This window comes from Pongo pygmaeus, chromosome 21 (assembly GCF_028885625.2).
Source record: "Pongo pygmaeus isolate AG05252 chromosome 21, NHGRI_mPonPyg2-v2.0_pri, whole genome shotgun sequence".
Lineage (NCBI taxonomy): Eukaryota > Metazoa > Chordata > Mammalia > Primates > Hominidae > Pongo > Pongo pygmaeus.
Window position 1 is genome coordinate 33,034,605 of NC_072394.2, and position 16,419 is coordinate 33,051,023.

Here is a 16,419-nt window from a genome sequence, read left to right on the forward strand (position 1 = left end):
TATGTCTTTTGAAAATATTCAAGGCCAACAGATCCTGCATTGGAAACTCTAACTTATTGTTATTATTATTATTATTATTATTATTATTTTGGAGATAGGATCTCACTCTTTCGTCCAGGCTGGAGCGCGGTGGTGCCATTACGGCTCACTGCAGCCTCGAACTCCCAGGCCCAAGCGATCCTCCCACCACATCCTCCCAAGTAGCTAAGGCCACATGTGTGCACCACCACACCTGGCTATTTTTTTTTTTTTTAAACTATTTGTAGAGACAAGGTCTCACTATGTTGCCCAGGCTGGTCTCAAACTCCTGGCCTCAAGTGATCCTCCTGCCTCAGCCTCCCAAAATGCTGGGATTACAGGCTTGAGCCACCATGAGGGGCCCCAGTTTTATTCTGAGACTTCTGGGCTACACCTCAAGGACCACGATAGGCCCTGATTCGGTGGTGCCCGGAGGCCACTGAGGTCTCTGGCAATTGCTGCTGACTCACTGCATGACCTCAAGCACCTCCAAGCCCTCTCTAGGTCTTAGCCTGCAAACTGGTATTGGATGACCCAGTCCCAAAAGGACATCCCCACTCCACCAGCCTTGCATCTCATAAACAGAATTCCATTGACAGTGAGAGCCTGGAATTCCTAGAGTCTGATTCTGGGACTCTTGTGCACTGGCCATCCCACTCTTGCTGAAGCAGGTCCGCCACCATGGGGCTTTGCCCAGCACCCTCTGGGCAGGGGGCTGAGCTCTCCTGCTCCTTGGTCCTGCCAAGATATGGGGGCTCCCCCAGGTTTGGGTCAGACTCGGGGTGGGGGGTCTGCTCAGATCCTTTTAGAGACAAAGGAGCTGACCTGCAAAGAGTTCCAGCAGGAGCCCCGCTCCCCCTCCCTTCCCCCCTCTCCCTTCCCAGTCCACGTGTCTCTATTGTCTGCTCCCCGCTTCAGGGAAAGACACTGCCTCGGATGTGTCAAAACCACCACCCCCCGGCAGCAGGAAAATTAATTACTGGACGATTTTCACTTCCTCTTGCAGCGCCCGCCTGAGCTAGGCACCGGAACAGGACCAACTGAGCAAGGCCAGGCATCGGCGTGGGGGACTTGCTCCCCCCACCAGTTCTGGAAGAAGAAAGTTGAACCCCAAACCCAATAGGGGGCTCCAGTGGGAGCCCGAGCAGGGGGGAGGGGAGACTTACTCTAGTTAAAGCTGAGTGTCCACCCTGGCCACTTCAGAACTGGGGGAGAGGGAGAGGACTGGAGGCGGGAGGGTGGCTGCTGGCCAGTGCGCACTCTTTTCTTTGCATCCCCTTCCCTGTGGCCCCATGTGCCTGAACCCCGCCTGCTCGGGACCGCTCTCCCTCCGTTCCCCTCGGCTTCTCCCTCTCTTTTGCACTTTTCTTTCCCTTTCTTTGCATCCCTGGGGGGGCTTCCTTTTTGTGTGCCTGGATTTCTCTTTTCCTCCTGTGGGTGTGTGTGTGTTGCTACTTCTCTCCATCTCTGTCTTTCTTCTCTGTTTCTCTCTTGTGTCTTTTTGTCCTTATCTTGGTCTCTCTGCTTCTATTTCTACCTCTTTCAGCGTGTGCGTCTCTCTTTCCCTGTATGTCTCTTTCAGTCTTTCTCCGAGTCTCTCTTCTCCCCGCCCCCCTCACTCCCCTTTCTCCGTCTCTCTCTGTCTCTGCGCCTTTCTCGCCCTCACTTTCTCCCCTCCTGCCTGCTCGCTGCTCCCTGCGCCTGGCCTGCCCCCACCGCCGCCGGTTCAGCGGAACGTGTGCGGAGCGATTGTCCTGGGGGACATTTGATGGATTAGAGCGCTGAACAGTTCCATTGCTAGGGGACCACCTGATCTCCTCCAGCCTGCGTCCCATATAAAGCCGGCAGCCGGAGTGCTGAGCACAGCTCCTGCGATCCCCTGTCTGCGCGCCGCCGCCGCCGCCAAGCCCGAGCGGGAGCCCGAGCCCGAGCCCGAGCCGGGGCCGCCTTCACCGGTGCCGGCTCCGAGCGGCCTCCCGCACTCCAGCCCGCTGGGAGCTGTCCAGTGCTGAAAACCCGCGCGGACAACCAATTGCGCCCGGCTAGCCACCTCCCCTCACCGGGGCCCCACGCAAGTGCCCCCGCCGAGCCCCCCGCCGAGCCCCCCGCCAGTCGCACCATGCCGCGCTCCTTCCTGGTAAAGAAGATCAAAGGGGACGGCTTCCAGTGCAGCGGGGTGCCGGCCCCCACCTACCACCCCTTGGAGACAGCCTACGTGCTGCCTGGCGCCCGGGGGCCTCCCGGGGACAACGGTGAGTGGGACCCGGCGGGGGGGGGGTTGGGAGAAGAGGCGAGGGGAGCTGGGGCCCTCCCCAACTTGGGCCACGAGGAGGGGCGCGTGCGACAGGAAACCCCGGGAGGAGATCTCTCTGGCCGTGGGCTCCTCCCGGGCTTTCCAAGGGCCGTGCGGGCGGGGCAGGAGCTAGGTCGTACAAAGGGAAAGTCGCGGGGTCGGCCCATCCCGCAGCCACGCGCCAGCCGGGACTTTGAAAGTTGTGGCCCTCAAATAGGGCTAGAGTGAGGGGGTGGCGAGAGAACACAGAGAGAGGGCTGTTCGTGAAAGGCCAGTGCTGGGGACTAAGGCACAAGGCAGTTTGAGGGTTCCCTCTCCCCAGTTGAGGAAGAGAAGCTGGCTGCCTGGGAAGGGGGAAGGTAAAGAGCCCTGGATGTTCAGTCCCCGGAGAGACAAGGTTGGTTCCCTGGGGGTGGCTGGGGGCGCCCTCTCTCCCTTCAAACCTGCTCCCCTGCCGATGTCACACAAGTGCTCTCAGACCCCCTCTCTCAATAACTCTTTTGTTACCCTCAGCCACATGCCTGCCAAAGGCTGGGCCTGTCCTGGGGACTGCAAGAAAGACAGGATTTTTGGGAGGGGTTCCCCCAAAGTGACTCCTGGTCCCCTTTGGGGAAGGATTGCACTCCTTCCCCATCCCCATCTTCTCAACCCCCTCCAGAACCAACCCTGCTGCTCCTCGTGAGTCCCCTCCTCACTACATACACACACACACACACACACATGCACACACACACACTCCATCTCTTCTCAGAACAAGTTCCTGCAGGGACAAGGGTTTGAGGGACAAGAGAGGTCATTCAGGTGCAGAAGGGGGTGATCTCTGGAAGGCAGGGGAAAGTGGAAACTGCTTCTGTGGATCCCATCCTCCACCAAGGGGATCACAAAGGGGTTCTCCCCTGATGGCCCCCACGAGGGCAGGTGTCTGAAGAGGTGTCCCTTTGGTAGTGAGAGATCTGACATCACATGTGGCAGCTTTGGGGGGTGTGTGTGTGTGTGTGAGAGAGAGAGAGAGAGAGATGGGGGTGGGGAGAGAAAGAAAGAGAGAGATTGAGAGAGGAGAAAAGAAAGGACTGAGGATGAAGGGGGAACTGAGATGGCAAAGACAGGAGCCTGGGAGGATGGGGGCTTCCACCTCTGGGATTTCCAAGCACTTCACCCACATTCCATCACTCTGCCACACCAGGTAGAGAGACAGAGAGTGCTGGTCAAAGGGCTTTGTGACCTCATCAAGGTCAAAGAAGTTACAGAGTGATCAGGGATACAGCTACAGCCCCTCATCCACTGGCATCCCCCAGACCCTTAACAGAAACCCCTTCTCCTCTGCCCACATGTCCCTTATTCTACTGTCCTCTTTTCTTGATCACAGGGCCTCTTGAGGTGGAGGACAGAAGCCCAGGGACATGGCTGAGCAGGGCTGAGGGCTGGCAGGACAGAGGGTGGACCTGGGGCCATGCCAAAGCTGGGGAGTGTGCGCTCAAAGCTGGTAGAAACCGAAATATCTGCAAGCTTGGGATATGGATCTCTTAAGGGACTGACACTGACACAAAGCTCTGGGATTCCACCCCCTGAAGCCCCGTCGGTCCTGTCCCCAGGCCAGCTAAGGAAACCCAGAGAAGCCCAGAGAATTTCCCATGCACAGCCAAAACTGCAGGCTGTTCCTCAGGAGGGAGGCAAGAGAATGCCTTGCCTTGAATTCAGTCCAAAAAAAGCTTTGAAAGGAGCCCCTGAGTGAATAGTGGGAAGCAGGGCGGGTGCAGAGCCACCAGCAGGGTGTTTCTGCAGAGGTTCCACCGGGTTTAACACCCTAGAACCACCTCTGCCTTTGTCCCTTTCCCCATGGGGCTCCAGACCAACTCCCTCACCTCTCAGGAATCCTGAGGCTGTGCTGATAGCCAGAAACCTGGCCTGAAACTTGGAGGCCTGGGCTGTAGATCTCTCACTTGCTGTGTGACCTTGGGCAAGCGCCTTCCCTTCTCTGGTCCCCAGCCTCCCCAGCAGTGAAAGAGTTTTGATGGCATAAACTAAGCATACTTCCAACTTTGACAAGCTCAGCTTCTGTGAAGGTCAAGTACGGAATGTGAGGCACTGGAGATGCCTGCACAGGGGTCTAACAGGATGCCGGGAGGCCATTGTCAGGGTTTCCTTAGGGCTCCACTGAACATACGCCACCTGGCTGAGGGTAGCGGCATTTCTGGGATCAGGCACTTTTCTTGGCTTTGGTCTCTGTAGGCTACCCCATGGTGAGGACAGGTACCCTGGCCTGGCCACCTTGGCAGTGTCTGTAGTGGACAGTCAGTGCCAGAGACCAAGCCTAGGTATGACTGGGAAATACAAAGTCTGCTTTGTCCTGTTTTCAGGGGCCTCTTCCCTCCCTGGGGTGTGGCCAGACTGGGCAGTGAGGGATCCCTTATTCCCTGGGCGGGTGGAGGGTGCTGGGGGTCTGCTGAGAGCCCGCCGGCTCCTGGTGGCCCGTTGTCTCCGCTCTGCCGGAAATAACCTTGCTGAGCATTTGAGGGAAGTGTGAAAAATTGCTGAGCCGACGTTTTTCTCTCTCAGCGTGTGTAAGTGTGCTGGGTAAACAAGGAGAAAGAGAGGAGGGGGGGAAGATGAGGAGAGGGAGGGAGGAGAAGCAAGGGAGGGAAGGAAGGAGGGAGGGAGGGAGGGAGGGAGGGGGAGGCCTGGGGCTGGAGATAGTTCCAGTTATTAGAAAGATCTTCTTACAAGCCATTCCTGTAGCTCGGGCTGCAGGGTCACGACGAGGCTGGCGGGAGGGAAACCTGGGTGGGGGGAGCAGGGGTTGGAGGAGCCTGCGAATGTGGAGGTCAGAGAAACCACAAGCTCCTAGCTGATAAAGATGCAGAACCCCAAATTAAAGAGGTGTACCCCAGCTCTGGGAATGCCTGAGAATGCTGGAGAATTCCTGGAGGACTCCTCCTCCTCCTCCATACACACACACACACACACACACACACACACAACGAGCAATGCTCTTCTTTGCCTTCCTACTCCCTTTCAGCCTCTACCGCCAGGCAGAGCAGAGGGTGCAGCAAGTGTGTCTGTGCTCCAGGGTCACCCCAAGCCCACAGAACCCCTAAATAGGGAAGGGGAGCCCCCCAAATGGGGAAAGCACCAGGTCTCTCTGCAGAGCTCCCTGATAAGTGGGAATAGATCTAATTTCATTGTCCCCTCAAGTAAGATGCCTCTCTTGCTCCTCCACTGCTTTCCCTTCCCCTCTTTCCCCCTGGGTGATTCTGAGCACCGACTCAGTCTCTCTGGGAGATGCCAACTTACATCATCCTAACCCTCTGCTAACCTCACCCTCCAACTCCACCAGGCCCTCCCCACAGACCGGGGCCCCCATCTGAAGGATGCTGGGACTCTCAGCCACCCCAAAGAAGGTGGCCCACCCATATGCATGTCAGTGGTCTCTGTGGGCCCCTGTCAAGAATATCTTCTGGAGTGTCTGCCTCCCCTCCACCTTAACTCTGAACCCCAGCTTGGAGCCAGGCCCCCCTTCCTCTGCATCCCCGCCCTCTCCTGCCCTCATGCCCTCTCAGAGTGCATCCAACCCAGGCAGATGAGGGATCAATGCCAATCCAATAACGCAGTTGTCTGCCCTCTGCAGCTACATTAAGCCTCCGCCAGCAAGCTGAGGAAACTCTCCTACTTCTACCCATGGGCTTATCTAGTTGACCACATTAAACCAGCGCCCACTTCCTCTCACTCCCTCTGACGGCGCCGGGTAGTCGCTCCAGGCCAAGCCCGGGAGCCCGGCCCAATGTCCCCAGCTGCCACACATCCATTCCACACCTCAGAAAGTTCCTCTGGGGAGCAGCGATGCAAAAGGGCTTCCCCAGTCTTTTGGAAGAGTGAGCACAGAAAAGGCTGGGGTGGTGCCCATGGACACACAGCAGGCCCATCTGAGTCTTCTCTAACCACCCCTTTCCCCGGTAACTTGGCCTTGGTCCAGGTCCAAGGTCCAGGTTAAAGACATGTCAGAGGCCCAGGTTCAAAGTCTAAGTCAAGGTCCAACATTCAGTCCAACATCCAAGTACAGATCTGAGGTCCAAGTCCAATGCCTACGTCAAACTTCAGGTATAGGACCAGGCCCAAGGACTAGGTCCAAGGTCAGTGTCTGAGGTTATAGGTCCAGGTCTGCTATCCAGGACAAATCCATGTCCAATTTCAAATTTCAATATCTATGAACAGGTCCAGGGCAAAGTGCTGGGTCCAGAACCAAGATTCAGGCCCAGTTTCCAGATCCACTCTCAAGGCTGGGCTGAGTTCAAGTCTTAGACTCACCATTAGCCTTCTGTGTGGCCTTGGCCTAGTCTCCCCTCTCCTCCCAGCCTCCGTTTTCCTTTCATAGTATCAAACAGTTGAATATGATCTCTTTCAGCTTTGACCTTCTAGGGACCCAGAAATCTAATTTTCCTGTGAATTAACAGGGCTCAGTGGAAGTGTGGAATGATGAGGCCCATGTGAGATATGGAATCTGGGAACCCCTGATTTCCTCTAAAGCCTGGGGTTACGAGAGGGACGTGAGGGTCCTGAGCTGAGCTTCCACACTTTAGATAGTCTCAGTCTTTGATTGCTGAAGGAGGGCCAGAGAGTACACCAAATCCCTTATGTCAGTACAGCAATCTACACATCCCAAAGGCACTCTCTGGCCACACAAATCCACAGTGGGCAAAGGGCAGCGGTGGGGGAGACGGGGCGCAGGGGAGGATTCACTCCAACCTACAGAGGCAAAACGGAGGTCACAGAGAGGCCGTAACTTGCCCAAAGTCACAAGAGCATAAATGGTGCGCCCTGTCACAACTCCCTAGTGGGTGCTACATCCACAGGTTTTAGGGGCCCCCACAGCCTGCAGGCCCTCTGCCGGGAGAGATGGGGTCCCTCGGGCCTCTTGGTCGCTTTCCCAGCTGTGGACTCCCCTGAAGTGAAGTGTCTACTGCCAGGCCAGCCTTTGGATAGGGAAGGGTTTGGAATGGGCCCTCTGAGCGCACCCTTCTAGAGAGAGAGGTGGCAGAGCAGAAAGTAGGAGGCTGGGAGAAGAGGTGGAGCACTGCGCAACGCATCCTGCCTCCAGAAGGAGGCCCAGAAAGGGCCCACTGGAGATCCCCCCAAGGGAGCGGGAGGCAACTCCACGAACCAGGCTGGGCAACTGAAGACCCTGAGCCACTCACTGTCATCTCCACACCCCCCTGAAAACTCTTTCCTATTGATTCCTGCAGAGCTCTGGACCTCCCTGTAGGCCACAGGAATTGGGTCACAGTCAGAAAAGACCAGGATACGGGGAATTCCAAGAGGTGGGGGTGGTGGGGAAGAGCCTTGAAATTCTCTCGAAGTTCCTTGGGCCTGGGTCAGTGGGCATCAGCCCCAAGCCGTGCAGCGTTGGTCATGTTGGGCCAGACCTCACTCTGTCCCCTGCTCATTTGGGCTCAGGGACCTCCTCCCCGTGGGCAGATGTACCAGCTGCCAGGCCTTTGGAGGAGGTGGGTGTCATTTCTGGTCCAGTGCCCAGGGAACCGCTAACAAAGATGCTATAATAAGGGGAGGGGGAGGTACCCAGCCCCTTTGCCCAGCTCTGTGAGCAGACAGGAGAAACTATTTTTATCCCGCTTTGCTGCTGACAGACCTGGCTTTCTGCTCAGCTGGCTGGAGCTGATTCTCGAGGCCCGAGGCCCTGGCACAGCAAGAAGCAGCTCTAAATATACCCATACAGCAGCCCCTCCAGCCCCCACCACCCAGCAGGGCCCAGCCCTCCTCAGGAAAGTGGGCCGCCTGGGAAGCTGGCCCACCACCAGGCCCCTGTCTTTTTCTGCCCATTTTAGGACAGAGAGGTGAGGCTGAGGCTAGGAATTCCCTGGAGAAAGTTTGGTACCTTGGGAGTCTGGGAGAGACTGGGGAAAGGAGTCTTGGACTGAAAAAAAGAAAAGAAAAGGAGGCCAACCCAGCTCTGATGAGAACTTGTTTTGTGACCTGAGATGGGTCAAGGCCTTTGTCTGGGCTTCAGCTTCTACAGAACAAGGGCATGAAGGGAAGTGACCTTAGATATGAGCTAATGTGCACAAACCATTTAGCAGGGTGCCTTGCACCAAGTAAGTGTTCAGCAAGTGATAGGCATTACTGTTATTAAGTATGATTTACAAATATTTACAAGAGGCTGAAGCATTTTCCACAACAGCTCCTCTATGCCCCCACCACCCCATGCCCCCACCCACCCCACCACAGGCTAACTAGGTGTGAGTGTTTGAGGAAACCCACCACCCCTTCCCCCACCAATTGAAGATCTCTTCCCCAGCAAGTCTCCATGCCCTGTCTGGTGTTTTGGAAAAAACACAGGCCTTGGAGGGTTTCAAACCTGCCGCCTCCCTCTCAGTGACCTTGGGCAAATCCTCTCCCCTCTCTGGGCCTCTGGGCACAGGGCAGTGTCTGGCTCACAGGGAGGCTGGTGCTAGTTGGAAGCACCAGCAGTAGCAGTAGTAGTATTTGTTACACATGCCCCTCCATCCCCCCAGGGGGTCAGGCAGCTAAATGAGACAGTGTCTGCAGAGGGCCCAGCACCTTAGTTCTCATAAATTTCCCTTTCACCACTCCTTTGAGTACCGATTTTTAAAAAGACAGATTCTGAACCTTCAGTCTAAAATATCAAGACTCTTAGGCAGGGAAAACCAAAGTCATTTCCAGGTGACATGTGCACATCTCCAAAGTATTTCTGGGCCCTCCCCATATCCCTACATAACAGGGGTGGCTCTGGTCCGCATTCCTCAAATGGAGGATTTGAGCCCAGATAAGTTATGCGACTTACCCAAGGTCACACAGCTAGAGTCTGAATTCAAGGGCCAGGATGAGAGATCTCATCTGAGATTCTCTTTTCTCTGAATCCCAGCTCATCTCTATCTCCATGGGAACCCAAACAAGAGTCCTGTCTCACCCTGTCAGTTGCAGGATAGGTATCTCAGCCTTCTATAGTCACCCTTAAGGCAGAGGAAGGTACCTGTCTGGGTTCCATGCATTAGGTTAAAGTATGGCTTTTAGTGTCCTAAAGGAGTCTCCAGGGTTGAGGCTCAGAGAGGTGAGGTGGTTTGCTCAAGGTCACACAGCAGCCTAAGACACCCGTGTGTATCTCCTACTCTCTGGCAGATTAGAAGGATATATCACCGGGAAATGCAGGAATACTACCAATAACAATAATAATAACAGCTCGAGAGGGCAGCTATCATGTGTCAGGCATTGTACTAAGCACTTTACATGCATTCATTTATTCAGCCTTATTATGAACTCCCTTATACAGGGTGGCAGAAAGATGTTAAGTAACTTGCCCAAGGTTGCCTAGGGAGATGTCTGTGAATCTGAGGGAAATGGGGTGGAATTGGAGGAGCGGGGAGTGGAGGGGACAAAGAGCATCATGGAGGGACTGATTCAGCCATGATGCAGAAAGGGTCTTTAGACCATTCCAGTCAATCTTTCTCATGTATAGATTCCGCCCAGAAAGGTTAAGCAACCTGGCCATAGTCACAAAGCAAGTCAGAACCACTTCCTCCTAACATAACCACACAAACGCTCATAGGATGCTCTCAACCCATGCCAAAATCCACTGACTGGGTGTCTGGTCCGGGCTCACAATTCCTATCCTGAAGACAATTCTGCATCCCTCCCTAGGCAAATGAGCAGCCTTTATTAAAGGCACCCCTATTTCTTTATAAAGAGCCCCGTGCAACAGGAGTAAAGTCAACAGTGCTGAGGGCCACCAGCAGAGGGCGCCATGGGCAGAGCACCTCATTGAGAACGCTCTGGTTCACTGATTGAGCTCCTACTATGCACCAGAAATTTTCCCATCAGAACGTGAAATAGAAATTACACATCCTGGGTGAGGAAACAGAGGCCCAGAGAGGAGCAGCAAGATGTGTTGGGGCAGACGCCAAGAAAGCTGCAGCACAGAAACCCATCTGGGGAGATTGTTATTGTTGTTTATAATAACACCCAACATGCGTGGTGGATTTAAAATGTGCCAGCCACTGGGCTGGAATCCTGGCTCTAACTTATTAGCTGCACAATCTTAGGCTTGTTACTTAGCTTCTTTGTGCCTTGGTTTCCTCTTCTGTAAAATGGTACCACCTTGTGTGTCATGAGGGTAAAATGCTTTCATGTGTGGAAAGCCCTTGTAAGAGTGCCTGACACAGGAGTGCTCTGAGAATGTTGGTTATTATTTGTTTATACACTGTATACTGGCAGACCCCTTACTGAAACGGTAGAGTCACATAAAGGCCAAATCGTTTGGCCAAGGTCACACCGCTGGGAATGGTAGAGCCAAAACAATCCAGGCCGTCTGGCACCAAAGTTGTACTCTTATCCAATATGTCATCCTTTAATAATAGAACATGCAAGGCACTGGTTACATGATCAGTCATCCCTCCAAATAAATCCCATTAAAAAAAAAAAAAGGACCCGAAGCACAACCTGCCCAAAGGCACTCAGCTGGAATCTGTGTTGGAGAACCAAATCACCTTTCCCCTTCCATAGCCCCAGCCACATGAGATGCAGACCTGCCCTGAGACCAGGTGAATAGGACTGTCTATACCAGGTCCTGCTAGGCTGGGGAGTGAGGCTGGCCTCGCAAATCATCATCACTCATTTCACAAATACTTATTAAGTGCCCACTAGCTAGGGCCCTGGGAATGGGAGGTGAACAGCTCAGCCACAGCCTCCTCCTGGAGGACCTCCCAGTATGTGGGAAACCAAGGGGGCAGTGGATTCCAATCCTTGCTCCACCCCTGGAGCGAGTGCCATCACCACACTGTCCCTCAGTTTCCTTATCCGTGATGAGAGTAGTTTTGTGACGATTCAGTGAGATGATGGGAGCGAAGCACTTAGCACAGAGCCTGGTGCACACAGTAAGTACTCAACGAATATTAGCTATTATTATCATCACCAGGAATTACAACGTGAGGAAATACAGAAGGAGAAGGAGGGGGGTCTGGGAGCGCCTGACAGGTATTGAACTCAGTCTGAAACAACACTCCTGAACGTTCTGGGACTTGAGTACCAGGCCTGGTTCCTGGAGTGGGAAGCAGGGGGACCTCCAGACCACAGGCAGATGGGACGGGAGACATAGGGTGCGGAGACGCTGGGCATCTCCTCTCCCCAGATTAAAAAATTGCCACTATCACTATCCCCCTTTACATCCAACCACAGAGCCCCTCCCTACTGAGTCATCCACTTCCATAATCCACAATCACTTCTGTGTGCAGAGGGCCCTGTGCTGGCTGCTGAAGGGACAGAGGTAAAAATAAGGGCACACCCTTGCCTTCAGGGGCACACAGATTTCACCCTGTGTCCATCCCAAACGCCAGATGACAGGCAAAGGCCTGGAGGCTGAATCAGCCAGGCTGTGTGGGGAACGAAAGCTGACCGGAGTACCCAGCTAAAAGTCTGAACATCTTGAACCCTGTCGCCCCTTACAAAACCCTCTTCCACCTGCTCACTTCAGTGAAGGAGGCTACGGGGAGGAGGGAAGGAGGAGTGGTTACAGGTCTCAGAGGTCACCAGGAGAAGGTCAAATCCCACTCTCCAGCTGGGAAACCTCCGAAAGGGACCTAACCTTCATTGTTCTGTGGAATCACAGAACAATGGAATCACCTGCCCATCAAATGCCAGGATGAAAAGTTTGTCTGCCAGAAACTCTCCAGGGAGCCCAACCCCCAGGGTCTCAGGGAAGGTGCTAGGACCAGCCTAGGCCATGGGAGGCAGAGGCAAATCAGAATGGCCCCTGCCCATGAGAACCCCCTATGGAATCCCCTGGGAGACCCTAGCCTGCCCACCCACCAACCACTCAAACCCTTGGCAGGCATGATTCCTGGTCCAACTCCAGCTAATTGGGAGGAGGAGGGGGAGGGGAATTCTCACTGCGGACTCCCGACGACTTCTAGAGCAGGCTTGGGAGCAGGTGCGAGGAAGTCCCCTTTCTGTAGCACCTATTACATGCCACACACTTGACCCCTCTTAAATGCTCCAGCAACCCTGGCAGGTGGGTCTAACTGGATTGTGATTCCTTCGTGCAACATCTATTCATCGCACACCTACTTTGAGCTAGGCATGTGCTGGGCACACACATCCAACCCTGGGGAGCTCACAGTGTGGTGGGGGAGGAGACTACCTCCAAGCAAGTAAAAAGCATAATTATAATAGCTAACATTTATATAGCAATTACTGTATGCTCCCCCCCTTTGTTAATTTCCTTACACATAAAATGGGGATTACAATAGTGCCGACTTCCTTGGGTCTGTGACAATTAAGAGTTAACATGTGTAAAGCACCGAGGCAGAGTCTGGCAAATATTAAGAGCTTAATAAACGTTTATTATCGTCACTTTACTCAGTCCTTCCAACGACCCTGGAAGGAGGTGTCCCATCACAAGCTCCATTTTGCAGATAAGAAAATTGAGATCCAGAGAAGTTACAGGACTGCAATGGCAGCATGTTGTTGGAATAGAGACAGCATGGGCTTCAGGGTCACACTGGCAAGGGCTCCATCACTTACTGAATGTAAGGTTAGACTGCTGCATCTCTCTGTGCCTCAGTTTCTCTACCTGTAGAGTGGATATTATAATAAGACCATCACTCCGTGGTTATGAGCACTTGATAGTGAAGGTACGCTCTGTACAACCGTGCTGGCCCCATGCTCCGTGGGATGGGGTGGCGGCTATTTGCACTGCAGTCAGTGGAGGAAGGAATTGAACCCAGGCTGCCTGACAGGAAGAGCTGAGGTGCAGGTCGGAGATCACCACTGTCGGAGTTGCCACAGGAGCGCCGAGCTGGAAGCGGGAAACCCTCTTCGGTGCCTCTTCTCACCGCCCCTCCACTTCTCGCCCCCTCCAGGGTACGCCCCGCACTGCCTGCCCCCAAGCAGCTACGATGCGGACCAGAAGCCGGGCCTGGGGCTGGCCCCGGCCGAGCCCGCGTACCCGCCGGCGGCGCCGGAGGAGTACAGCGACCCCGAGAGCCCGCAGTCGAGCCTGTCGGCGCGCTACTTCCGAGGGGAGGCGGCCGTGACCGACAGCTACTCCATGGACGCCTTCTTCATCTCGGACGGGCGCTCGCGGCGGCGGCGGGGCGGGGGCGGCGGGGAAGCGGGCAGCTCGGGAGACGCGGGGGGCGCCGGGGGACGCGCGGGGCGCGTAGGGGTGCAGGCGGGCGGCGGGCACCGGCACGCGTGCGCCGAGTGCGGCAAGACCTACGCCACGTCGTCGAACCTGAGCCGCCATAAGCAGACGCACCGCAGCCTGGACAGCCAGCTGGCGCGCAAGTGCCCGACGTGCGGCAAGGCCTACGTGTCCATGCCCGCGCTCGCCATGCACGTGCTCACGCACAACCTGCGCCACAAGTGCGGCGTGTGCGGCAAGGCCTTCTCGCGGCCCTGGCTGCTGCAGGGCCACATGCGCTCGCACACTGGCGAGAAGCCGTTCGGCTGCGCGCACTGCGGCAAGGCCTTCGCCGACCGCTCCAACCTGCGCGCGCACATGCAGACGCACTCGGCCTTCAAGCATTACCGCTGCCGCCAGTGCGACAAGAGCTTCGCGCTCAAGTCCTACCTCCACAAGCACTGCGAGGCAGCCTGCGTCAAGGGGGCCGAGCCACCCCCGCCGACCCCCGCCGGCCCGGCCAGCTGAGCCTTCCGCCTCGCCCGCGCGCCCGGAACTCGCTCTCCACGCGCCCCGGGCCCCTACCTGCGCCCGCAGCGCCCTCGCCCACCCCCGGCTGCGTTTCCCTGCCCATGACCCTCTCGTGGGGACCCCCGGCCCGGCCCGGAACTTTTCTCTCCAACCCCCAAACCCACGACTCACTTCCAGCACCGTCTCCCCCAGCGTCCCCCGACCCACTTTATCCTTTCCGGCCATCCCTCGGACCTTGACCCCCTGTCCGCGCCGTCAAGGCTCCCAACTCAGGCACCAGGTCCACACCTCTCCCGCGCCCCAGAGCCGGAAATTTCTCCCTCCCAGACCCCGCGCTGCTCTTCTAACTTCTAGATCTTTTCTCTCGCTTCTCATCTGAATCTCTCTGACCATTCCTCTATTGGAGCCCCCAATGAACGCCGCAAACCTATACCCTTGACGCCCATACCTGCCTCACTTTCCCCATCCATACCTGGACGCAGGCCCTGCCGCCCTGAGACCGCAGTCCAACCCCAGACCATCCCTCTGGCCTCTGCTGAATCTCCCAGAGTGTGTCCATCTGGGGATCTAATCTTCACCCTTCTTGAAGTCTCCAATCTGTCCTTGATCCCATCCATGCTCAGGCCTTAGGTCCGGCCATTCACACACACACACACACACACCCACTCCCACACACATTTCCTACTGTCTTCAGTCCATGGGGATCTCATCACCCACTCCCAGCCCCAGCTCCAGCTCCCCTCACCTCTCTAGCAGCTCTCACCCCTCTCTGAGTCTACCTAACCTGGAGGGGGCTTGAGGGGCACTTCAGGGCCCTGCCCCCTAATGTAACCCCTCTCTCACCCCGGCACAACCTGGGCTTCCACAGTCTGGAGCTGCCCTACCCCCAGCTTCTCTGAGCACTTTCCCCCATCCCCAGGGCCACAGATCCCCTTCCTCACTTGTTGGGGGGAGGTCTGGAGCACCTCGCCAATGCCCTTCCCCCATCCGGCTGGGTCCTTCCAGTTATTTATTTGTGTATTTATTTATTTATCTATTTATTATTCTATTTAATCTCTTGGCCTCACCCAGGGACCGTCTGGCTTCCCCAGCTGGACTGGGAGGTCAGGAAGCCAGGCAAGGAGAGGGACAGCACAGGCCACAGAGGGCTGCCCCCACCACACACACCCCCGCGTCTCGGGAGAAACCCACCCTCTTCAGAGCCTGCACTCGCTAAGGAAGGGGACTCGAGAATGGGGGGGCAGCTTGCTGACCCTCAACTGGGGGGGTGAGGGAGCATCAGGAGGTCCAGGCGTGGGGCAGGTCCCCACCTTCCTGAACCTTCCCCTGCCACTCCAGGCGGCCCGGAGAGAGGAGCCTCCTCGATTTGTTTCCTGTTTATTCCTCTTCCCGAGGGACCCCAGGTTCCAGGGACCGACTGAGCCCCGGACCCGCTGGGGTCTCTGGCCTGCTACCCGGGAGGGGCGCTCTCTCCCGGCCAAGTCTATGCAACTCTCCCGGACAGAGGGGCCGGGCTGCCAGCCACCCGCCCGTTGGCCGCCACTACCTCCTCCGCTGCGCTTTTGCATGCCCGGGCGAGGACCGAAGCACACACCTCCACGCGCACGGGCCCTGGCCCCCTCCGCTTTAAGCACACGCCTCTGCCCCATTGCTCTGCACCCAGCTTGGGGGCAGGAGTCCTGGGCTCTCAGATCCTCTTCTCCCCTCCTCTTAGCCACAAAAGAGAGGGGAGACTGGAGGCACCCCTGCAGCAGGGGCACTTCCCTAGGGCTCCAGAGGGGTGAATGGGCCTTTGCTCAGCTCCAGGCCCAGCGGGAAGGGAGGCTGCAGGGATGGTGGGAGGGAGAGGGGTAGCAGAAGCAATTATGGAGGGTGTTGACCCTGTAAATAGGAACTTCTGACAGCAATAATTTTCCATGCATGCTAAGCCTTTTGGCCATATTTTGTATGAGCGCTTGGCGCTCCTCCTCCGTCCTATCCCAACTCACCCCCAAACCCCCATCCCTTCCCCACCTCCAGCAGTATTACTTGTAACGCAATTCAGGGATATTAAAGGGACTTTGGCCACTCACCATCGCCTCTAGACCTTCTGATTGGAGCAAGGGGTGGGGTTGAAGGGGGGAATGAGAAAAAGGGGAGGGCATCTGAGAGATAATATTTTTCCACTCCATTTTCCTCTCTGTAGCCTGACAAGCCTGTAGCTGCCACCAAGGGTCACACAGTCCCAAGGGTCCCTTGGCATTTACAAGTTCTCAGGCATCCGCAATCCTTAATATTCCTCAAATAAGGGTTTAAAAACCAGATTAATAACATGTGAGTGAAGCCAGTTGCCTTAAGACATTAGGGAAGGTGAAGCCTGTGACTAATTGGAAAGAGTGTGTCTCACCTTAGAGAAATAGGATTCAAACTACACCTACCAAACAGTTACAAC

General features: G+C 55.9%; 1 protein-coding gene across 1 annotated transcript; it reads left to right on the top strand.

Annotated features, from left to right (window-relative positions):
* Positions 1–1,271: 1,271 nt before the first annotated feature.
* Positions 1,272–16,059, top strand: SCRT2 (scratch family transcriptional repressor 2). Its single transcript, XM_054466692.2, has 2 exons — positions 1,272–2,270; positions 13,195–16,059. The coding sequence occupies exons 1-2, from the start codon at positions 2,138–2,140 to the stop codon at positions 13,983–13,985; spliced, it is 924 nt and encodes a 307-aa protein (XP_054322667.1). The 5' UTR covers positions 1,272–2,137; the 3' UTR covers positions 13,986–16,059.
* Positions 16,060–16,419: the final 360 nt, after the last annotated feature.

Bases quoted from the DNA above. Each gene is read 5' to 3' on its own strand.
- SCRT2 (XM_054466692.2), top strand. From the start codon at position 2,138: ATGCCGCGCTCCTTCCTGGTAAAGAAGATCAAAGGGGACGGCTTCCAG. The intron at 2,271-13,194 runs GTGAGTGGGACC...CGCCCCCTCCAG, and splicing joins GGGGCCTCCCGGGGACAACG to GGTACGCCCCGCACTGCCTG.